General features: G+C 44.5%; 1 protein-coding gene across 1 annotated transcript; it reads left to right on the top strand.

Moving 5' to 3' along the window:
* pard6b (par-6 partitioning defective 6 homolog beta (C. elegans)) lies at positions 1-23,528 on the top strand. The gene is made up of 3 exons (XM_074643247.1): positions 1-436; positions 3,793-4,015; positions 21,770-23,528. Exons 1-3 carry the CDS (start codon positions 374-376, stop codon positions 22,690-22,692), a joined length of 1,209 nt encoding a protein of 402 aa, XP_074499348.1. The 5' UTR covers positions 1-373; the 3' UTR covers positions 22,693-23,528.
* The last annotated feature ends 1,341 nt before the right edge of the window (positions 23,529-24,869 follow it).

Here is a 24,869-nt window from a genome sequence, read left to right as displayed (position 1 = left end):
AGAGAGAGGTAGAGAGACATAGAGATACATAGGGCAGACTCAGTACTGGGTACTCAGTGCTCAGTAGCGGTGCAGCTCCAGCGGTCAGTATGAGAGGAGAGAAGTTTCCCGGGTGAGCCGGGCTGGTCGGCAGGAGGACCAACAGAGACTAGAGGACGTGGAGACGTCGTGGGGACAGACATTACCGTGTTACCGGAGACGTTGGAGAGGTCGTGGGACAGACCGTGTTACCGGAGAAATACCGTTTACCTGGTGGATACATCCGCGGTGTTTGTCTCCAGAGCAGCAGCATCAGTAGTAGTGGTAGTGGTGTTGGTGTTGGTGTGTGAGTGAGTGAGGTGTTTTGGCGGCGGCGGTCCGCTGCTAGCGAAACATGAACAAGAACCACCGAGTACCGAGCGACCGGTCTCTGAGCGCCGTGGAGGTGAAGAGCAAGGTAACGTTACCGTTAACGGACACTTCTAACTGTCAGTTATACTACTTACTCTATCTGTTACTCCTCCTATGATGACTACTACTCCTCTGGCTAATTTAGCCTGCTAAGTGGCTTCATAGCAAGTTCTGCTGCTAAAGCTTAACACCGGGTTGTTACCGAGTAGAGGCTAGCTGGCTGCTAGCTCGCCATGTTTAACACCGGGATGTTGACCGGAGTTTATCATGTGAGGGAGTCTGAAGGTGTCACACCTGTCAGCCTCCTCTCTGCTCCTCTAACTAACACTCACTCAAAGTTACACTCCACTTCTCCTTTCACAATCACCCCACGGGGCGTTTACAACACGTTTAGGTCAAACTAGCTAGTTTAAAAGTGTTAACTTGTTGTGTTGTTGTCCTGTAGGTGTGTTCAGGTGTGTTCAGGTGTCACTCGGCCTCCTTCCGCCTGTCACATGCGGAGGACTGAGGCCTGAATGCAGCTCACAACTAGTTTCTAACAACTACATACGTTGTTGACACAAGCTGTGACCTATATGTTGGTATAGTTAACTATTACAATGTAAGTTTTACTTATTACTTAATACTCTTTATTTGACATTGTTCAGCTCCTCCAGGGTCATCTGACATGTTTTGTCTACTCCTTTTTTTGGAAAATTATTATTTTTTTATTCCTTTTTTTCCCAACAAAGCATAACAAAACACCGGTGCCATAATACAAAAAAAATATGATATCTTACATTTAACATTTAATATGTACATACATAAATACACACATGCACATCGCTTCCCACTCCCACACAGAGACAGGTACATCCTTCTTCCCACCCCTAGAGGTAAAGTTACAGAAAAAATAACATCAAAATAATTTAATTAGTTAGTTAGAATTAAAAATAATAAGTACTACAGTAGTATAGTATAGTATAGTATAGTATTGTTCAGCTCCTCCAGGGTCATCTGACATGTTTTGTCTATTTTTTGGGGGGGAAATTCTTTTTTTTGATCCTTTTTTTCCAAACAAAGCATAACAAAAAAATAACACCGGTGCCATAATACAAAAAAAATTATATCTTACATTTAGCATTTAATATGTACATACATAAATACACACATACACATCGCTTCCCACTCACACACAGAGGTAAAGTTACAGCAAAAATAACACAAAAAATAATTTAATTAGTTAGTTGGAATTAAAAATAATAAGTACTACAGTCGTATAGTTCATGGTGGTAAGATGGAAACCTTTTGTTTTGTCTACTCCTGTCTGAATGCAGGTACTTACTAGAAACAGCCCTGGGGCCTGTTCTATAGTTAATATAACTCTGCTTTGTACTATAAGATGACGGGTGTCCAGGTTGGCAGTGGATTGTAGATCATCTTTTGTGAGCGCTGGGCAACAGTAACCACAACACTTGGTACTCCTCGGGCTCTGTCTCAGCCAAGTTGTCTAAAGATGAGGCTCCTGCAGCCATTAATCCAGTCTGACCACACAGATTACTACGTTACTCACAGCCAGCAACATGTTTAGTGGGAATGCATGTAGTCTTTCTCTAAAGGGGACGTATCATGCTCATCTTCAGGTTCATATTTGTATTTTGTGCTTCTACTAGAACTTGTTTACAAGCTTTAATGTTCAAACAACACATTCTTTTCCTCATACTGTCTGTCTGAATATACCTGTGTTCACCCTCTATCAGAAACAATCCTTTTTAGTGCATTTCAACGGAATTGCAACAGAATTGCGTTGCTAGGCAACAGCTCGGGTCCATGTTTACTTCCTGTCAGTTGATGTAATTCACATACACTGCAACAGGAAATAAACTGGGACACATTTAGTATGTTTACGTTTAAAACTGAAATTGTTTAAATATTGTAGATTTGTGACATCACAAATGGACAGAAATCCTGACGGCTTGTTTCAAACACGCTGTTTCTGAATTCGGGCTGTGTTTATTAATCTGTGGATTGAGCGTTTTGATACTTTCACAATATTTACAGTATATATATCACTTATATCACTCTATAACATAAAAGACATGAAAATCTCACTTTTTACAACATGGGACCTTTAACTGAATACCAACCATTCTGTCAGACAGCTTCATTAGAGCCTGATGTTCAGTCTCTGCATCCACAAACACAGAAACATAGAGATACACACATCAAAAAGTCCACATTAATAATTCATCACATGTGGTGTGTTAGCTTGTCCACATGGATGACAGACTCTTGCATACAGCTTCCAGTGGTTTTGAAATTAGCTAGGCTATCAGAACAGTGTGTACTCCTCAGTCACAGCCCCAAATCTCCGACCCTTTAAAGAGATGTTTCTTAATATATTGTGTGCATACACTCTATGTAAGAACTCGCGAGCGCGCATGACGTCACAGCCGTTGGATTTTCCTGGAAAAATCGGACCACATTCTTCACATCATGAGCAGCGTACAGTAGGGATGTCACGATACCAGAAATCTAGTAGTCGATACCAATACCAGTGAATTTACAGGATTCTCAATACCAATTCGAATACACGATACAAAAAACAAAAAAACAATAAATTCCATGTAATTCAACACGCACTCCTTTTATTAAAACATTTGAACATTACAAAAAACAGAGGCATGTCGCCGTTAAGTTATAAATAAAAAGAAACGTCTATTAACATTGCAAAACAGAACACTGAAATGTAGCCTTCGAGTATTTAAAACAAACAATATTGTCTGGATGTCTGTTTTTGAGGTGCTTTTTTGCTAAATTGGAAGTATTTCCTCCTTTGGAAAGAAAAGTAAGACGGCACCGTTACTGCGCCGCATACCGTTTCTTGCGAATCTATTATTACTCCTTGTAAATCCGCCTCGAACGTAAAGTATACTTCCATACCCGACTCTTGCTATTTGTTTTCTCAACGAGTTTAGGCGGAGGTAGCACTGCAGCAGTTGCCATCTTTCACGTCTCGTGTTGTTGTTTTTTTCCGTGCTTCTACGGCGTTCTTCTTCTTCCTTCATTTCACGGCAGATGAGAACACTTGTAGCGTATACTGCCCCCATTACATCCGGAAGATTCGCATCTCCAGTACCTCCGCTTCGGTACCAAATGACCATTACAGGCATTGTGACGGTTCTCGTGACATCCCTAGTCTACAGGCTGATGGAGGAAACCCAGAAAGTCACGGAAAGACAATTTTTTTAGGTTCCAACCTGTTCACACATTGGCAATAAAAAAAACGATTAAAACATGTTTATACATGTAAGAACTTACAAAGAGTCCCTTTTTTAATTAACCAGTTTCTCAACCTCCCTCATAGCCATGTGTGTTTATACAGCTGTGCTCACATGTGTATGCCTGTCTGCTCTGTCTCAGTTTGGTGCAGAGTTTCGTCGGTTCTCGTTGGATCGGTCGAAGCCGGGCCGCTTCGATGAGTTCTACGGCCTCTTGCAGCACGTGCATCGCATCCCCAATGTGGAGTTGTTGGTGGGCTACGCTGACGTGCACGGCGACCTGCTGCCCATCAACAATGACGATAACTACCACAAAGCCATCTCCACTGCCAGCCCTCTACTCAGACTGTTCCTCCAGAGGAAAGGTAAGAACAGAGGAAGGGCACATCTGCTCTAATATGGAAATACAAACAAAAGTATTGTGTTAGCTTTGAATAGTATAGCTTAGAATTATGGGATAGGCTGCTGAACAGGAACTTATGCGATTAAGCTTTGTGTATTTGGTCTAGATAATCAAAAAGAGAGTGATGAATATTTCCTCACTTCTCTCTGACAACCATTTATCAGACAGTCCAGGGGGTACTTGCCCTATTTGGATATCCTGTGTTGTCACTCAGGAGGTGTGTGTTTACTGTGCTACTACTGACAAGTTCAACGCTTTCTGTATACAGCACTGCTGTTGTTTCTTACGTCCTCGCTGGCGCTGATGTAATCATTTTTCCTCCATCTTTTCAGGCGCTCGGGGGGTAGTTAATTGTAGCACCTAGACGTTTTGTTGCTGTAGTATTTGCTCATGACTTGCTAGTCTTTGTTTGCACGTGCTTTGGGATTAGCATAAACCTGTTTCTGTCTGACTACATGTATAAAAATCTTGGTTGTATTGATTTTTGAAGTGCGTCCTAGCTAATGAGTGTGACCTGTTGAATGCAGGGGGACCCCGGGGTCTGCTGGCCGGGGCAGGTCGGGCCGCTCGCTCTGTTGTGTTTAAGCTGTCTCGCTGTGCCATATGACCCTATAGAAGCTAAGCCACTTTGTCAGGAGGAGATTAGTGGGGTCACTGTGTAGCGCTGCATGGGACTGTGTTTCAATTACACGCTCCAGACACTAGCCCCACGCTGGGCTCACTGCTGCTCACACAAACACACACAGGAAAACACAGTCATGCAGGCATCACACACGCTGCCGCTGCCTTGTAGAAAAGATAGAACAAAGACAGAAGACACACACTAATGCAGCCACAACCCCCTGTAGACCTGGAGACCCTGTTGCACTCAGACCCCCCTTCACCTTACAGCTCAGCACCAGTTGGTCCCAGCTTTAAAGGCTCTGAGTGTGCGGCTGCAGCAGATTGTCAGCTTATAGGTCATTTATTATATATCTGCAGACACTAGTTATTATCTCTAGTGATGCTCTATGGGGAGTTGAGGCTTCTCTACAGTATATTGGGGATGGGAGGTTTACACCAGAAACAAACCGCACCAGAGTCTGCTTGGAAGCGGACCGAGACCCACCATCTCAGGTGGACCAGAGTTCGGTTGTTTGGTCCGCACCAGAGTTTGAATGAGCTTTCCCACAAGCCCAAACAAACCGTAACTGGACAAATAGACCTGAGTTTGTTTTAACCGAACCAAACGGGTTATGCATAAAAGCAACCGTAGGGGACCTGTTTCGCTAGCAACGGGAGTGAATGGAGAGAGAAAAAAAGCAGCAGGAGCAATTGATGATGATTTTCTCCTTTAGTTGGGCATATACTGTATCACGGCTAGTTAGCGAAACAACCCAAAGTTCTACCAAAGTTCAGTATCATTTTAACTGTGATTAGAAGTTACTGGTGACCAAGAAATATATCCAGCAATATCTCTGTCAATTGTACTCCTAACGAAAAGATAAATACACCGATGGAAAGCTGAAGATCTTGCTGTTCTAAAGGTGTAATAAATCACTTTCTGCAACATTTTGGAATATTTAGCGCCTATTTGGTGGCCATTTTGGAAAATGGCTGCCACGGCCCTCAGGGGCCAAATTAGCAGCGCCCCGATATATATGTCTTTTCATAACATATAAACCTACATCTGTGCCAAATCTGTTGCTTTTATCGCTAAATGCACAGTTGTTGTGAATATTCCAGCTTAGCTGCCCCACTAGTATGTCGGGCCGACTCTGAACCTTTTAAACACTGAGCACTGTTTGTGGAACGTCTCACATCTTTAAAATCTGCTCTCTTGGCAACATGATGTCAAATTGACAGAGGATGAGAAATTATTTAGTTTTGGAGAAATTGTTTTAATGTTAATAAGTCCTTCATAAATCTTGTTTGTTGTTCTCAGCACAAATGACCCTACACCAACAGGAGATGGTCCTTTTTTTAAACCCTCATTTAACCAGGCGAGTCTTAGAAAGAGGGTCACACTTAGTCACACACCTGTACTACAGCCCTACCACAGGTTTCAGCTCTTGGCTGCTGAGTGATTCCACTAAACCAGTTTGTGTTTTGTGCACCACAGCACATCAGTCTTACAGTCACAAACTGGCTTATAATGCCACTAGACTACTACTACGTCCTTTGAGACGGTAACAGAGAGAGGATGTTAATCACTTAGATGGTCAGATATGATGTGATTGGTCATTATTGCATAAGAGCAGGACTTCAGACAGGGCAGCAGTGTGCGTCACAGTTTGTTATAACTTGGTCTTCATGGAGTAGTGCAGTGAACTCTTATCTATGTATTATATCAAAAATATCTGGGGAATGTTTCTTAATCTCCAGTCTCAGTGATTGTAAACAGGTTTCTGACAAACAATCTCCATTGTTATAATTTGTGTGTTTAAAAAAAGAGTCTAGTCTGGGCACAGTTCAGTCCATGCCTGTCATGTGAGGTTATTATTTATTTATTTATTCTTTTTGGTTCGATGGATGGATGTCAGGCTGTGAGGGTCTGGTTCTTGAATAAAGCCCACATTGTTCTTGTTTATGCATCAACGCTACATCACTGACCAGCCATTAACCTCATACTGTGTGTGGATTCAACACACACCAGTATAACTCAGCAGCACCGGGGATCCCCTACAACCCCCCATCCACGAACAATGTGTTGATGGTTATTGAGCTGGCAGTGAGGTGTCCACTGTTTACTGGTTGTCATGGCAGCAGTGAAGAGGCCTGTTCATAGGTGGATTAACAGTGCTTGAGTCCCCTTTAAGGCTGATGGGAGCTGCAAAGCATGCTGGGAGCAGTATTACTAGCATTTGAAAAGACAAATTGTCTTAAAGGGACAGTTCACCCCCAAAATACATATTTTCTTCTTACCTGTAGTGCTTATTTATCAGTCTAGATAGTTCTGGTTTGAGTTGCCGAGTCGTGGAGAAATATAATACATTTGAAAAACTAATCAGCAACTTCTCTTTCCGGAAATCATGACCCGGTTACTCAAGATAATCCACAGACCTTATTGTGAGCAGTTTCATGTTCAGTTTCATCATCTACCGAACTACACCTCTACGCCATCTATCACCGCGCAGAAGTAAGCGTGCGTCTACTGATGGACGACAGGCTCATAGCTAACCGATACAGCTAGCTCACCTAGCACCACTGAGCTAGCTAACGTTAGAGCTCGGACGCCATTAATATTTCCATCTCGCACAAGCCTCTCATCCACGAGTAGACGCACGCCTCCCTCTGCGTGGTGATACGGTTGGCGTAGTGGTGTAGTTCGGTAGAAAGAAAATAGTTCCTCCATGAAAGTGCTCACAACAAGGTGTGATTTCTGGAGAGAGACATTGCTGATGACTTTTTTGAATGTATTTTTTTTTCCGTGTGCCAACTAGTTGCATTATATTGGAGAGAAGGCAGACATCTCTACGGCTGATATCTCCAACACTCGGCAACTCACACCAAAACGATCTAGACTGATAAATAGCACTACAGGTTAGAGGGAAAATATCTGGGTTTGATTTCAGGGTGAACTGTCCCTTTAAGGTCTTTCTGCAACTTAATCTGTCATTTGGATGTGTGTGATATTCTCATATAGCTACTTTGAGTAGTGTATGTGTCAGAGACTCGACACAAACCATCTGAATCAGAATCAATAACCTCATAAAGACGCCCAGTCCGGGCAGCACCTCACATGAGAGTTGTTGAGAGCTACTTCCTGGTCCTCACTGTTTTTACTACACTCGGTTTGAATGGGGAATGTTGTGGTCATTTGTCAGCTGTTGAGGTTAGTCTATTTTTAAAGTAATATATTTATTTATATCTATTTTGTCCTTGTTGTCATATCAGTGACTGCTGACAAAGAGCAGCTTTGGACACATGACGGTTTCTTATCTTTTTCTAGCCCCCAGTCAGTGTGTCAGTTGTTGTTTGTCATAAATCCTTGTCTAATATGAAGCTTCGATTGGAGAGAATCAGCAGTATGATAATGTGATACTTTGCCTTACTGTATATTATAAATAACCAAACATAAAGTGATCGTCACAAGACAGTCACAAAGCATTGATAAAGTGCTGCACCTTGTTATAGCTCCAGTATCCTTGTTATAGTTCTAGTGTGCTTCACATCTCATCTTTCCAGATCCTGCCTCAGGTGTCCCGTCTGTTGATTATGATTCTATTGGATTGCAAAAAACTTTCGGTAGAAGTACGTTGTTTCAGTTGGTCATGCAAGGCCTGAGGAAAGAAATGTCAAATGTTGCATTTCAGGTATAGTTTCTGATCCTGGGGAAACTGTGAGTGACGCCCAGGTTTCTGTTTGATTGGCTGTAAACCTGGTTGTCAGAAGGGATTCTCCTGGGTTCAAGTGGCGCCCTGTTTGCCTGTATTAGTCATGCAGAACGTTAGCACACACACACACACACACACACATATGCACACACACACACACACACGTACAGAGTTTCTAGGTTGTCATCCTTGTAGTGGTGTCAGCTTTTCAAGCATATCTCTCTCAGGGCGTGGGTTTTTGTGGTGACGCTGCCCACACAGTTTCAGTCCTGAATGGACCTTAACTCTTCCACACTAAGGTGGAGGGACAGGAATGCTTGTATTTGCGTATCCCAGCAGGGACTGCCTTAGTAATTAGTAACCAGCGCATGAATCATCCCGCCAGAGAAAAGGAAATGTACAGTGTGAAAGTACAACACGGAGGACAAAGTCTACCTACCCTGCAAAGCAAGCACTTGAGCAGGATAACAGCAGCGGCTCTGAGGGTGATAAGGAGTGTACCCAGGCTGGAGAGACGCTGCTCAGTGAAAGAGATGAGGGGATAATGTGACAGTCACACAGAGCCAGATGAAACAAGGAAGACAGTGTGGTGGTGACTAGCGCCCAGGAAGTGCACCAGTTGTCGATCCCGACCTTTGTAGTGGCCAAACGGCAGTACTGCAACTTCCGTGTCAGTCACGTGATGCACTGGGCCAAAAAAATACTTTTTCCCAAAGACTTACATTTGGAGAGAGACGTCTGTAACTCAGCGGATAATTTTTTTTGAGGTGAATCAACTTCCCAGTATGAACACCTAAGATAGCCCTTATTAAGAAAATTAAGTTTTTTAAGTTGTAAAATGAACTAATAGCTGACGCCAGAGTTATTTTCCCCGACATAATGAAAGCGCATCAAACCCACGAGACTTCGCCGCCCTGCACGCTCATGTGATATATCTGGGTTCTGCCTGCCACCTTCCTGCTAGCTGTATGCGGCTGTAATAATGGATATATTGGCTGTAATTCATCACTTTTATTGTCTTATAATACACTCATGGGCTGCATGCTGTAAAGCCTGTGCCGTGAATGTGTTCATGCATTCCGTTAATGTAACGTAAGTTAATTAACATCTCCGTTTCCAAACAACCTAACGATTGATTTTATAGGGGTGTGACGAAATACCGTGCCACGAAATATCGCGATATAAAAACGTGATGATATGCATCGTCGAGACAAAAAACTGAATCGCGATATCAAGGCATAATAAGTACTACGTACATATGGGATCCGGAGCTAAAGCAAAGCTGCAGCCTCTTCCTGCTGCTGTTCAAAACCTATGGAAGGAGGCTGAGTATCGGGGTACAACACATGCGCAGTAAAATCTGGTCTGCCCTCGTGAAAATTGAACCAATCACAAAACAACAAGCATAAACACGATGAAACAGTTGAACAAGTAGGAAAGCAACATTTCAATTTGCTTTGTCTGCAGTCTGTCATCCTCCGCCGCTATGTTTAAACAAGGAGAGCGTGGTAGCTCGGCGGCTAACAGCCAACTGTAAACACCTGTAGGTTATTTAGTTGAGATTTGACTGAAACAAAAGCTGGCAGTAGGCTGTATAGTCTAACTGTTTAGGTTAGTTTATCATGTATCAACTGGTAAACTGATCAGCTGGCTGAGACAAAGTCCCCCTCCTACCAGCCTTAAAGTTACCTGCAGCAGTGAGTGACATCAGCAGAGGACAGGAGGAAGGACTGATATTGACTGATGGAGGACAGAGGACAGGAGGAAGGACTGATATTGACTGATGGAGGACAGAGGACAGGAGGAAGGACTGATACCATAAAAAATGGAACTATAGGGCAAACAACAGCATTGCTTTGCATTTTATGTCTTTTGAATAAAAGGCTATGTTTTCAGTCATATATTTTCATCATTCAAGTTTTGTTAAAATTATTGTTATAATATCGTATCGTATCGAGATCGTGAACCCAATATCATGTATCGTATCGTGAGCTGAGTGAATCGTCACACCCCTATTAAATTACCATTGCAGCGCCGCTGTCTCCTAAACAAACACTAGCTACTGCGGTTAGTAGGCTAGGCTACTACAGCGGTAAGTATAAGTACGCGCGGTAAACTCGTGTACGCTACGTTCATGTGAGCAAGCCGTGATGGCGGCATGATGCAGCGTGAAGACTGTGACCCCGTGACCAAATCATGTGACCGAGCAGACGCTACTGCGCATGTTCCATGTGCCCAAGATCCGCAAGGGCCCCGCCTCCAACGCTGTATCCAGTTCTCTTAATACATCCATGGGTGGTGATGGAGGAAAAGATTTGGATGAAAGAGACAAAGCCTAAAAAGTTAGAAGTGAGGAGAGATTTGTAGCTGGAGATGAAGGATTAAAGAGAGAGAGAGAGACAAAGTGCTGGCAGGTGTAATGGATGAAGCACAGGAGAGAGGTTTAGGAACACAATCTGTGAAAATAATAGAAATCAACCACCCCTGCTTTGGATCTCAAGTTTTTCCACAGAGCATGAATTATTCCCTCGGATGCTGTGAGGGAACGATGAGGAGGAATGCGTGGAGGAGGAACATGTCTCAGAGCTAATAAGAGAGATGAAAGGGAGACAGAGTAAACAGTATTAAAGAGTGAGTAATGTATAAGGCATTGTTTAGGCAAGGCTTGTAATTAGAGATGTGGGGAAAGGAGAGGGAGTAGTGTAAGTGTGATAGGAATGCAGCGAGAGAGAGGGGAGGATAGTGGGAATAGTATTAGTGAGGGAGGAATGCAGAGTGAGGCCCAAGCTGGGGAGGGTGGGAGAGAGAGAGAGAGAGAGAGAGAAAGAAATAAAGAGAGGGAGAGAGATGGGAGGAGGGGGGCATTTTGGGTGGAATGTGGCCAGCCTGTGATCACGTCTGCTGGCTAGATTAGACAGGACAGGAGGCCAGACTGGACCCTGGGCTCCAGAGCCTGGCTCCGTCAACAGGGGGTATAGATGGACAGAGAAAGAGATGACCAACAGTCCAGGCAGCAAAAGAAAGAAAGAAAGTGGAGAGAACATTTTAAAACGAGAGAGAGAGAGAGAGCTACAACGTTACTCTCCACCCTCTGAAACCTGGTTACATGAGACTTTATGCAGGCTGCAAGAAGATGGAGGAAGGCTGGCTTAGCTGGAGGAAGAGTAGGGAGGAGACGACGGCAGCCCAGACTCTCTGAGCTGAGACATCCTGACAGTCTCTGTAACAGAGTTGGTCAGAGAAGATGAATGGATAGATGGAGGGAGGGAAACAGGGGGAGCTCTGAAAAAAAAACCCAGACTGCACGAGAAAGGAGGGAGAAACTAGAACTTTGGATCAATGCAGAAAGAGAAATGGAGAGGTGATGGTGAGGCAGTGGGTTAAACTGGCAAAGAGAAAGCTAGAAAGTGGACTGTTGACCACTGCAGACCATAAGAGAGAAACTGAAAAACAACAAAGAAGGAAGGGAGGGAAAGGTAGGAGGAAGTGAGCTATATAAATGCAGCTAAGGAACAGGAAGTACTGATTGTGTCAGGTGTATGTGTGACATGCTTTAAAGCTTCAGTAGGCAGTATATTTTTGGCATCTTTGGGCAAACATTTCATAATAACCTTTCAGTAGGGGTGTGACGATTCACTCAGCATACGATACACGATATTGGGTTCACGATCTCGATACGATACTATAACGCGCTGTTAGCCGCCGAGCTAACGCGCTGTTAGCCGAGCATCAGGGAAAAAGAACAAAAAACATACATGACCAACACTGGACTATCAATCAGCTGCGCAAGTAATGTATTCTTAGACGGTATTTGAATGAGGATTTGAATGAGGACTGACGAATGTAAACACGGCAGCTATTAGAGTGATTGATGGCACGATCTTTTTTAAGGCGTTAGATTTTGGGTGAAGTGTTGCTGTGAAGACCATGGATGGTAGATTGTTGAACAAAGAGATGCGTGTGTAGTTATTTATTAGTTTTTAAAATGAAAATCATGTAGACTGAAAGGTGTGAAGATGTATTACATTGAGTACATTAATAATCAGGGATATCTCTTCATTTTGACTTGCGGGCAGACGGATGCATTTCTCTCTGATTTTTAATTAAAAAGCATTTTTTATGTCCCCCGGGCTTGCTGCTACAGTCATATTGATATGAAGCATGATAACTGATATGCTTATCTGTGAATTTCTTTCAGTGTATTTACCCTAGCTGGCAGTACACTACAGTCAGCAGGCTCTGACATGCAGCTCCCAAACACTGTTGCCTAACTACTGTCGCTGTTAGTAGTTTATTTATACTCCTTATCCTTTCTACTTTCACACTCTTTACACTTTTACGCAGCTATATTAAATTGATATGCTTTAGGAAGGGATCTCTTTATGGCCAGTGTGGATTAAACAGGTACTGCACACTTCAACATGTTGTGGAAGTTGTAAACTAAATTATATTATGACTGCACTGTGATGAAACACAGCAAAGCTAGTTTTAACATTGACATTTCTTACCAAATTTATAAAAATCAGCATTTCCTCCCGGCGAAGTAGTCTCCTAGCGGTGGGGAGAGTGACTCTTTTCTCATTTGTGAACTGCTAAACAATAAATCCATCAGATTCAGTGCCCCATATCACTATTTCCCAGGCTACTGTAGCAGTCATATTTGTTGACGCTGCATCAAAGCTTTTATCATATGGAAGTAGGCGTGGTTTAATCTCCTTCAGTGGGTGGACTAAAGCTGTGCTCACACTACCAGCGACGCAGCAACATTCTACAAGCCAATTTCAATGGAAGCCGCTGACATGAAGCTACAAACTGACGCCCGACAGGGCGCTGCGTGACGGGCGTGACACGTTACAAATAAAAGTTGAACTGGTCTCAACTTTTTTCAGCGCTCCAATAACACAGAGAAGCATCAACCAATCATGCTTTTGTTTCACCCTGTTCCGTTAGCCAGTTCCCAGTGCTATTTAACACTATAACTACATCAACGAGGGCTTGACCTGGTGGGGAAGTGACACTTTAATCCTTTCAGTGTACAGATGGGCCATCAGTATGGTTTTAATTACACCGCTGCATTTTCCTCACATTTCTAATGCTGTTTAGCCTTTCATTGCTTTAGCTACGGTGCAGTCGGTTAAAAGCTCATCTTGGCATTGAGACGTTGGCCTCAGTGGGCTGATCTAACTGCAGGTTGGCTGTGTTGTCTTCCAGAGCCAGATGCTGAAGGCAGGACAGAGCAAGGATCACAGAGTGCCCCTGCTCGTCCCACCCCTGTAAAGTCCCTCGTCAGACGTATGAGCGACAGGCTTGTGAGACTAGACTTGGGTTCCCCCGGCCCACGGCGCTGCTCCTCCCTCCCTTCTACTCCTCCATCCTCCCCAAGATCTAGTCCTTCCTCTCCCTCGTCCGCCTGGAGGCTACATTTAGCAGGGCTGCGTAGAAGGCTCGGTTTATCAGACCCAGATCTAGCCACCGCACCCCAGACTCAGCCTCCTTCCCGTAACCCGCTACTGAAACATACATCCCCAAGTGACCCGCCCCTGTCCCCTACCCGTACCTGTCCAAAGCTCAAGTCCAGCCTCAGCCCCAGGCACATCCCTGCTCCAGTCTACATTCCCCATGCTGATTCCTCGCAGCATGTCTGAGTCCCAGTCCTGGTCATCCCTGCCACTGTCCTAGACTCCTAGGCTAACATTTCCAGGTCCAGGACCACCGAGTCCTGTGCTTGATTTACCTCTAGTAGTAGAATCACAGCACTGAGAGCGGTTCAGCCTGAGAGCTACAAAGAAATAGAAGGAGAACGGAGGCAGAAAGAGGAGAATCTGCAAGACCAAGAGGGACAGACAGAGGTGGAGCAGAGAGACTGAGGGACAGATTGAACGAAGGACACGGGGGAGAAAGATGGGATGGGAGGAGGCATTGCAGGAAGGAGAGAGGTGTCGATGTCAGCACAAAAGAAATTGATGGAATGGCTTCATAGTGCAGACGAGACGCAGACACACACAGAAAAGTGCTGTACATGAGTAATGGCAAATAAAATGTATTAATTCTGCATCAACCCCGATCGTGAGCTCTGTTGATTTCTACACCGCTACATTAAAGCTGTAGATAAGATTCAGTATTTTTTTATAAAGGGCTCCTGTCTGACAGAATAATAAAGCAGGACTGATGAGTGTAATGGAGAATTCATGATTGGGATTATATGAGGAGGCCTAGAAAGCAGGCTAATGTTCATGACTGGAGTCTTTTGAATTATGGATTTAATAAGTAATTCCTCAGATTGTCAGCTCTATTTGAGACCTCTGCAGGACGGTACAGCATGTCACTCACATCAGAAGTCACTGTGTAGTCTGCTACTCCGTCCTTTCCTCTCAGCGCTCTCCCTTTGACCTCCTCCTTCCATTTCTTTCTCCCTCTCTTATCAGCAGCATTAAGGCACTTTTATCAGGGCTGTGCCAGGGAGGTATGCTCACCACACCAGGAATAGTAACCCTCCGGGAATGCACTCCTTTGAAAGTTTTTTTATCACCTCCTCCTCTCTCTATTTCTGTCTCTCCTGCCTGTTTCAAGTCTTTTGTTTTACACCTCCCCTGGTTGTTCTCATCAACATGAGTTCACATTGACACCCACAACCCCCCCCCTCCCCGTCTTGTATAGCTCGGTGTCAGGAACACCGTGGCACCGGCTGTGGTGAACGTCCGGGCTTGTCATCCACAAACCTGACTGTTTCCAGAACACCACAAACCTCAACGGCTTGTTGTTTCTCTGTGTTTCTCATACTGACGTGTGTCATGTTTGGATACTGAAGACGGGTTTCATGGACGGCAATTATTATTCATTATAAACAAATACAGACTGGTCTTTTTAGCAAGCTTTTAGCTACAACACTACTTATGCATGTCTCTGGACAACATATCAGACAGTTTATTTTAGAGATTAATATGTGCTGTGACCAGGGTCTGAAACAGCCCGCCACCCGCCAAATGCAGGTCAATTGTTCGCAATGGCGGGTGAAATCATGAGGACACCTGACACTTTGGCAGGCAGGGAAAATGCTAGTGATGGGACTAGAGAACCATAGTTGTCCGCTTTCTTGGCATCTCTTGCCTCCGTGACTATCGATTCCTCTTATTGATGCTTTCCCACAGTTACGCATGCACGATGACGCATACGCACGCCGTATCATGTTTCAGTTTGTTTGACCGGAGACACGGCAAAGAGGGAAAAAAAGCGCTCTAAAGCTGAGGGGCACACCTTATTTTTTCCCTGATAATACTTCACTGTGAACAACAAATCTGTGTTGAAATCAACAGGAGGAGAGTTAGTAAAGTTAGCTGTTAGCAGCACAGTCCAAATATGCAAATATTTAAAGGGACTGTTTGTAAGAATCAGAAATGCTTGTTAACAGCGACACCTGTGGCCGTTAAGTCAACGAAAGTCAGCGTCGGGCTCGCACTTGTGCTCGCTCTAAATAAACATGAACGAGCATCGCTCAAAACAGTGAGGCGACACACGTCAGCTAAAACCACAATATCACTCTTTATTTCAGCTGCTTGGCAGTAATGTTAGCTGACCAGACGAAGGTCTCTCCATGAATCACTGCTGATCCTAATGTTGGCTTTTCCTGCTTCATCCTCCCGACCGCGGCCGGAGGGGACAGGGGAGACACCGGCACCCGGTCGGAGACCATAACGTTTCTCGTTGCGGAGCCCCGTCATTTCACAAGACACGGAAAACCTCTGTTGGTCTGGAGGAGCTGCAGCATTTATTTCTGCACAAACGTCCACTGTACATTCACTAGATATTCTCAGAGCTACAAAGTCTTCTGCAGTGTGTAGTGTGCACGTGAGGTGGAGCGAGCTGAGTGAAGGCAAGCAGGCAGGCAGAGGAGCAGAGGAGCAGAGTACAGCAGAGACTCCATCCCTGGAGATCAAAGCTACGGTCTCCCCTGCGTCCTCCGACCGCAGCTAACACTGTTTTGCAAGACAGGATTCACTAGATATAACTTTGCGGTTTTGGTGCTTCCGTGTAGTTTGCGTTGGAGTCTCGTCTGAATAGCGTAGCCACACGCGAGCGCGCATTTGCGAGCACATGCAAGCGCGCATGGGACACCGACCCGGGTGATTTATACGTGTAAGGAGTTACAAACAGTCCCTTTTAAATAATCATAATCATTTGAATTGTGTTTTTATGCAAATAACCACTATAGATGACAGTACAGTACTGTGTACAGTAGGCTACCCCCCCCTCCCCTCCCAAAAAAATAGGGCTCCCCAGAATCTACGGTGTAATTTGATCACTGTAATTTACCTTGTATAAATAGTTTTTTATGTTAAATATATCGAACATTGAATGAAATCAGATGTAAAATGTTATTACTTCATTTAGTGCAGAGATTTCAAAAGCAGCAGACAAAAAAAAAACCTTGTTTGCCACAGTGGCAGGAAGTGAAGAAAGTTAATTTCAGACTCTGGCTGTGACCTTATTTGTCACTAGTTGTAATTATACAGGTTTAGTAGTAGCCACAGTAGTGGGGAGTTATTGTGCCATACAATGAAAGATTGGCTGGATCAGTACCTGAACTATAACTGTAGAGTCAGTAGTACTAGTAACAGTAGTAGTAGGGATAGTGGTAGTACTTCTGACTGTCAAGTAGCTCCTTCCTGATCGTGTTGTGTCACCTGGACACAGTATCATGTTTCCCTGACGCGGCACCCAGGATGAACGTACCAGGAAGTAATCGTTGTCGTCAGGGATCATTGTGTCCCCGGGGAAAGCCAGGGTTCTGTCATCCTGCATCATCCAAGCTGTAATACTGTGTAACCAGGAGTGTAGCTGTTACTGAAGGAGAGAGTATAATGAGAGTGTTGGAGCAGCTCTACAGACGTATACTTGTGTAATACAGTTTTGTAGTTTTTATTTTTTATTTTCAAAGCATAGAAAACAATTGTTCTATGAGTAAAAACATATTTTTCTGCAATATGTTTTGGTCCAGACTAGTAGGTAGTGTGTCAGTAGGTGTGGTGTGTTCTGAATGCTTGCAAACACCACTATTATTCAGAGCCGTTAACGTAACGTGAGTCCAGAGTTGGAGCCGTGATGCATCCAGAGTGTGAAGAACAGCACTGAGGAAGATGATGTGTTCAACCAATGCACGCCACTTCACACAAGTCCTGTCCTCTCCTCAGGCAGAGTTGACGTAGTCCCTTCAATGTCCGGATAGAGATGCATTAGTTGTTCACTGTGTGTGTGTGTGTGTTACATACTACAGAGAGGAATGACTAAGCATCACTGCTTGTGTCCAACGCTGTGTGTTGGGTTGTTATTTTCTCCTCCATTGCTTCGCTTCCTCTGCTCCTCACTGACTCCATTCAGAGTGGTGGGAAATCAAAGCAGCCAGTGCATAGCTGGAATACCTAACCTGTGCAGAGCCATGGAGAGCAGGGCAGTGCAGGGCTGGGATGGGATTCTGAGTTTCATTCAGGGTTTGTGAATTATGATACTGATACACTGCAGGTGTATCTTCTATCATCGCCTGACCAGATGAGAAGCCCCTTTAATGGACATTTAGGTCATGAGAGAAGAAGTGGTGGTGGAAGAGTAATCTGATATGAGTTCTTCATGTCTGCATTGATCGTACCATACATGTTAAATAACATTCCTCTGAAATCTATGAAGCCCTCACAGTTGACCTCTGATTCTTTTATTCAATGAATCATTAGCCACGGCAGCTGCAGCATACCTCAGTCATGCTTCATGTATTTACAGAGCACAGAGGGAATAAAAGGGAAGTTATATATGCACTACATATGCACAAGAGCAGATACTAATTAACCTGTCAGCTGTCTGAATAAAGGGATCAGACATCATGATCATTAGACTTTATCGTCCTGGAGCTTCAGCCGTTAGCCCAGCAGCTTCTTCACTGGCTCATGTTGGGATGTCTCCGTCCTCTTGGCTCACATCAGCTGGTCTGCTGAAAGAAGCACCAATGTGACATAAAAGGTTATTGGTTTTATTGATAGACAACTGATGGCGCTCAGATATTCCCATAATGCAACAGTTGTGCATGCATCAATAGCATGATGAGTGACATAATTGGCCCAAAGTAGCTAAATTAATTAATTAAAGGATCAAACACAGATTTAAAAATTTTTTTTGTGAATAACATTTTATGTTCTTCATGTGTATATGGCAACAATAACTTAGATTATTACACGGCTGTGTTGAATACTCGATTGGATTTGAACTAGGCGTTCTGCGGTCTGTAATTTCTGTATAACAGACCGTTGCTATGTATAGCAGACCGTTGCTATGGGCGCAGCTCTGATGTCAGACTCTGGAGAACCGTTTTTGTGTCAAAATATTGATTTCTTCAGTATGTAGCCTCGTAATAAACGGGATAATGTACAGCTAGCGGGTCATTGTTGTGAAAGAAACCCCTTCAGGGCTTCTCTTCGGGGTGCAACATCGACCCGTCGTGGATTCTTTCACAACAATGACCGGCTCTCTGTACATTATCCCTTACTTACAAACATATATAGAATACCAATTTACTGTATGTGCATATATACATGTTTAAAATATGTAAAATAAAAAGGACGCACGCACACATGCAAATGATTATCTGCTGTGTTGCAGTGATGTAGGTAACTAACCACTATCATATTTCCAAAAGTAGATTTATTTAAAATTAAATGTTGCAATTAGTTGACTGTAAAGATAAACAATATGTTTGGTCAGCCATTAATACCATAAATTAAACACTTACTAGCTAAGTGAGTTGATTTTCTGTTATGTGAGTGTCCCAGGTCTGCTATAGTCTCTGTGTTCCCTACAGGTGTAATACATTACTGGTCTAATAGTTCCTCCGTAACCGTGTGTTATATCATCCAGCATATTATCTTTAGTGTCACAGGGAGGGACACTGGGCTAGTGTTGTTCATGAGCCCAGTGTGCAAATCAAAAAAGCGGAAGCAAAATAAGGTCATTTATACGAACCAGTGAGGACCAGTGTGTGTTTATATCGAGCCTTGCCTATAGGCCTTTGTAGCCAATTAGACTAGAGAGATGGAGAGCTTTGCTTCTGTGCTCTAATGAGATCTAATGTAGCTGGATATGGTCTACTGGGTAGTGGGTCTCACAGTGCTGCTGTTCATTAGTGCTCCGGCAGCATCTTCACTGACCAGAGATAGACCTGATAGATGTACTGTGTGTCCATGAACACCTGCTTCTGTGTGCTGCTTACATATGTTGTTTCCACGTGTGTGCAGGCGTACACATTACGGATGGGTCATGATTTTCGATTTTTTCGAATAGCCGTTAATTTATAAAAACTTGAATCGGGGTGTGTGTGCGTGCGTTTGTGCGTGCGTGCATGCAAGCGGCACCGCGCCCCTTGTAGTTTCAGCAGGTAGATCAGCTGTTCGAGCAGCGGAACATATCGCCATTCAAACCCAACAGAAACAAAATAAAACTCACTAAAACCGTCTTAGTTTGTCTTTCCACTGGCCTCTTCCACTGTTCCAAAAAATGGTTGAAATAAACTCTTAATCCTTAGCGTTAGATGGGAAAATGTGCTGACGCTACATGTCGATTTTCGAATAATAATCAACTAATTCCCAGTGATTTTCCAATAGTATTTTTGCTTGGAATGCATATCCCTAGTACACATGCTGTGGTCAGGAAGCTGCATGCTTATACCACCAGAACAGCATCTCTTTGCAGTGTGTGTGTGCGTGTCTGTGAGTGTGTGTGTGAGAGTGGCCCTGAGGGACCATCCTATTCTCTATGTCAGGTCTGGCCTTTCATATGCTGCAGATGGAGGGATGGTTTAGATGAAAAGAAGTCTAGAAAGATTGAAATGAGATGTGGAGCGTCACCTCCTAGTTTTGCGTGACTGCACTGCAAGAACAACCCTTGTGTCCGCAGTAGAGGGAGATGTGTGTGTGTGTGTGTGCGTGCGTGCGTGCTAACAAGTGCTCTCAAACATCCACCTGTACGCCCTTTTTGCATAATGCTCCTCTTTATGGCTGGGTGTTAATGTGCACGGCGAGGGTAAGGCCTGTAGAGAGAACAGAGCTACGATAATGAGACTTTTAGCATTTTGACCTCACAGACTCTTATGAAGCTATTGTTGCTGTATTTTATTCTCATGGGGTGGCGGGGGTTGGCCCAAAAGGTCAGGGCTGTAGATATAGACATAGTACGTGTATAAACACTAGACTCGTGCGGCCTCATGGGAACTGACACAAGAGACTCTCGCTCTTTCTCGGGACAGTTGATCCTTTGTTTTGGTTTTAAGGATGGAGAGGGGGAGTGGTGGGGTGCCTACCTGTCAGAACCTGAGAGCCTGAATCCTTATCAGCCACCTGAATGGCTATTTTCCCAGATTACACACACAAACACACTCACACACACACACACACACACACACACTGAGAGGACAGAAGTAGTCATTGTAAGATTGTCAGAGCTTTATTTATAGAACACTTTCATCTAAAAACAGAGTTTACAAAGTGCTGTAAAAACAGCAGAAAGTGAGGGATATGAATAAGGTGAAAAAGTTGAGGACAAATTCAAAAGAATGATGTTAAAAATAACACCAGAAATAGACAGGAACTTGAGTTGAGCAGGCTTGGGGGGGGGGGGACAGGGAAAGAATAGTCACAAAGATGTTAATATTTAGCTGCTGCTGTTATGCTGGTTAACTATTAGTGAACCAAGGTTTAGTTTCTCCCTCTCTTTCCTGGACCCAGCCCTCGGTCTAGCGTTAATATCAGCCATGCTGGGTTAAAGTCTGTAGCAGCTCGGCAGTGTACACACTTCCTCCTCTAAATGCACATAAAAAGGGGCGGGGTTTCAAGGTATCCCAGTGACACATGCAGCTAAAATGTGACCATAATATTCTTGGTTCAAATGTGATCTTTTTGTTCTGTCAAACGCACTCTGTCTCCGCTTAGCATAAAGACTCTGTCCAAAGGTAACCAAGCACCTCTAAAGCTCTCTAACTCACACGTTACCATGTTAGTTATTTGTCAGCGTGCCGATGAAGGGCTGGGAGTTGGGCTGAGCGCCGGTTGGCGGCTGTGTCGTGTTTTGCATCAGTCTGACCTGAGGGGCGTTCTGGGGATCAGTGTCTTGCGTGTGTTCAGCACAGACACCCTGCAGCGATGCCTCAGGCTGAGAGCTGCTCCACTGCAAAGAATTATTAATTCTGCTGAAACGACATGATGCAACGGAGTGTCAGCTTTGATGTGCAATTAGCCTGGTATGATGTTAATTAAAAAACTAACCAGCTTTTGTTTCTCTCCTTCTTTCTGTCTCCATGCCACATCTTTGTCCTCTCTTCCTCTTCTGTACTTCTCTTTTTCTACTTCTTCTATCTGTTGTTTCTGCAGAGGAAGCTGATTACACGTTTGGTACCAACTCGCTGACCAGGAAGAAAAACACGGTGCTTTCGGCGGTTCTTCTGCGGCCTGACATCAACAGGAAAAAACCACCAGTGATCATCAGCCTTCCTAGGGACTTCCGCCCCGTCTCCTCCATCATCGACGTGGACATCCTCCCCGAGACGCACAGACGCGTTCGCCTGTACAAGCACGGCCAGGAAAAACCGCTGGGCTTCTACATCCGTGACGGCTCCAGCGTGCGGGTCACTCCGCAGGGCCTGGAGAAGGTCCCGGGGATATTCATCTCTCGCATGGTGCCTGGCGGGCTGGCGGAGAGCACCGGCCTGCTGGCCGTCAACGATGAGGTGCTGGAGGTGAACGGTATCGAGGTGGCTGGAAAGTCTTTGGACCAGGTGACGGACATGATGATCGCCAACAGTCACAACCTCATCATCACCGTCAAGCCCGCCAACCAGCGGAACAATGTTGTACGCAGCGGAGGAGGAGGCACGGCGTCGGGTAGCTCGGGACGCTCGTCGGACAGCGGCGCCAGCTACTATGGCTACTCGTCGCACGGCGGGATGGGTGCGGCGGCCTCCATGCCGTCGCACATCATCCAGAACTTCCCTGTCGGGGAGCTGGAGAGCGACGAGGACGACGAGGATCTGGTGATCGAGGTGGGAGGCGAGGCCGAGCCCATCAGACGCACTGACTCCAACTATAGCATGCCCTCGCTGCCTCGCTACGAGCCGCACCTCAACCTCCGCACTGCCTCCGCGTCCGCCCTCTCTCTTAATGCCAACGGAACCCTGCCAGCCAGCGGCAGCAGCGGGTCACTAAGCAACGCCTATGCCACTCGGACCACGCCGTCCCCAGACAGAGCAATGGAGAGACGGAGTCTGGAGGAGGACGGCACTGTTATAACTCTGTAGGCTGCTGGGCGTTCACACACACACACACACACACACACACACACTGAACACTGGAAACCAGAGAGACAATCACTGAAACAGGGATCATCATCCTGTCCCGTCACACAGAGACTGGACCTGAGAAGCACAATGAAACGTGTACATATCACATCCCAACATGACACCTAAATGTTTGTACATCCCAACATTTACACGTCAAATATACTGCACTCCATACTGTTCTCCTCTACATGCCAATGACCACGCATGTGTGCCATAGTGGTGACCCCCCTTCCTCCAGTTCTGCAGGCACACAGATGTCAGACAAAGAAGTGTAGAGGAAGTGTAATTTGATGCCCTCCTCTTCATTTCTGAACCACTACAAGCACTTGTTTTTAACCTGGAAACTGTTGTTACACTGAGCCTCCACAAGAGGGCAGCGATGAGACACCCCATCATCATCATCATCATCAGTCCCATGAATAGATGAAGGTAGAAGTCCCCATCCCCCCCATAACAAACACACACTGGAGCTGGATTTTAGCTCAAACATTTGCTGACAATCCCCCCCCCCCCCCAGGTGACCACAGCATGCCATTGGCAAACAGTCGACCAAGTGCTGAGATCTGCAATAATACTGTAGTTTTTATGTGTGATGGCTTAGATGCTTTTAACCACTGTTGTTTTACCTGCTGTGTTAATGACTGACTGATAATGAAAGCTTGATGATTCTGATCATTCTTGGGAGCAACTTGTCTTTTGAAAAAAAAACCTTTACCATCAGGCCTGTGTTTTATATTATTTTAATATTTCATTTCTGTTTCTTCTTCTTTTTATTTTTTTTACACCATACAGGTGACTGTATGACCAGTTTTTCCATCTGACCAATTGGAAGTTGCGAGTCACTCCAGAAAACTGCTCCTAACTGGGACGTCTTTAATTTCCCCTCTCATATTTCCTTCATGTTGCACTCCCCCCCCCCTCCTCTCCACGACAAGGGCTGTTTTCCCTGCTGCTGCATGTGTGCGAATGACAAAATGTGATTTTAATATTTTATTTGTTTCTCTTCTCCATTGTGTCTGAACCACGACTCTGCTGTATCATATATTCATTTCTCACCACCAGATCTCTGAGTTCACTTGGATGTGTCCTGAGACATTCACATATGAAAAGTGTTCTCTCCCAGTATTTCTGCACCACTTTCCTTTTAGGTATATATTCATTCTCATTGAATTCAATTAATGACACACTAGGAGAGATATGTAACTTACTGTAATCAGAATGAAATATTGACTTTGGGCCCAGATGGCATATCAATAGGTGGACTGAAACACTGTGGGCAAATACAAGAGTTGAAATGAGTGATACATACGAGAGAGAAACCCTGGTCACATTGAGTCATATTAAAACAAACACACATGCAGGTTCACTTGGCACAAACTGATTCACTCTCAGTGTTTGATAAAGGTGAGACAGGGCTCACTTATGTTCAGCATGTATTGGTATTTCCATCCAAGCTGTTGCTTTCTTTGAAAAGTCCCTAACTGGGCTGTAATGAGCAAAAACTGGACTGACAGAAATTTAAAAAAATCCAAAATTCTTTGTGTTTTTTTCTTTAAAGCTGCACTAGAAAAAAACCCTCCTCGCCCGTTGAGGTGATTTTGGGCTGTAGAACTACAATTGACTTGACTTGCAGGATGCTTTGAATTCACCAACACCTTTCCATAGTGCAGCTTTAAATTATATTTGTGGGATTCTTGCACTTAAAGGCAAGGTTGACGATGTTATCAAGTATACACTATTTGTTATATTGGTTGAAATGGTCTTTACACCCCCGAGAGCGATCCATTACTTATGAGCTCTGAAAAAGGACCAGAAAAGAGCCGTCATCTGTAGCTGCTGTAATCCTGTAAAAACGTCTACCAATCACTGCCTCGCGGTCCGCTTGGAAAGAACCAATCAGATGCCTCCCTGCCTCCCTGCTCGTACTCTACCCTTAGCGTGCACCAGCCTGAACTCAAAGCGCGTTGACGCCGCAAGTTTACTGGAGAATGGAAGAGAAAACTCAGCCAAAAGTAGCACTGCCGCGGTTACTTATCATAAGGTAGCGTTGTTGAGTTAGGGTCCTCTCTCCGCTCTGTGTCTGTGAAGTAGTTACGATGCGGCGTTGCCTTGGAAGGAGCCTCGAGGGGAGGGGG

This window comes from Sebastes fasciatus, chromosome 8, assembly GCF_043250625.1.
Source record: "Sebastes fasciatus isolate fSebFas1 chromosome 8, fSebFas1.pri, whole genome shotgun sequence".
NCBI lineage: Eukaryota > Metazoa > Chordata > Actinopteri > Perciformes > Sebastidae > Sebastes > Sebastes fasciatus.
Note: the sequence above shows the minus strand (reverse complement) of the source record. Positions and strands in the feature narration are given on the sequence as shown.

Bases quoted from the DNA above. Each gene is read 5' to 3' on its own strand.
- pard6b (XM_074643247.1), top strand. From the start codon at position 374: ATGAACAAGAACCACCGAGTACCGAGCGACCGGTCTCTGAGCGCCGTG. The intron at 437-3,792 runs GTAACGTTACCG...GCTCTGTCTCAG, and splicing joins CCGTGGAGGTGAAGAGCAAG to TTTGGTGCAGAGTTTCGTCG. The intron at 4,016-21,769 runs GTAAGAACAGAG...TTGTTTCTGCAG, and splicing joins ACTGTTCCTCCAGAGGAAAG to AGGAAGCTGATTACACGTTT.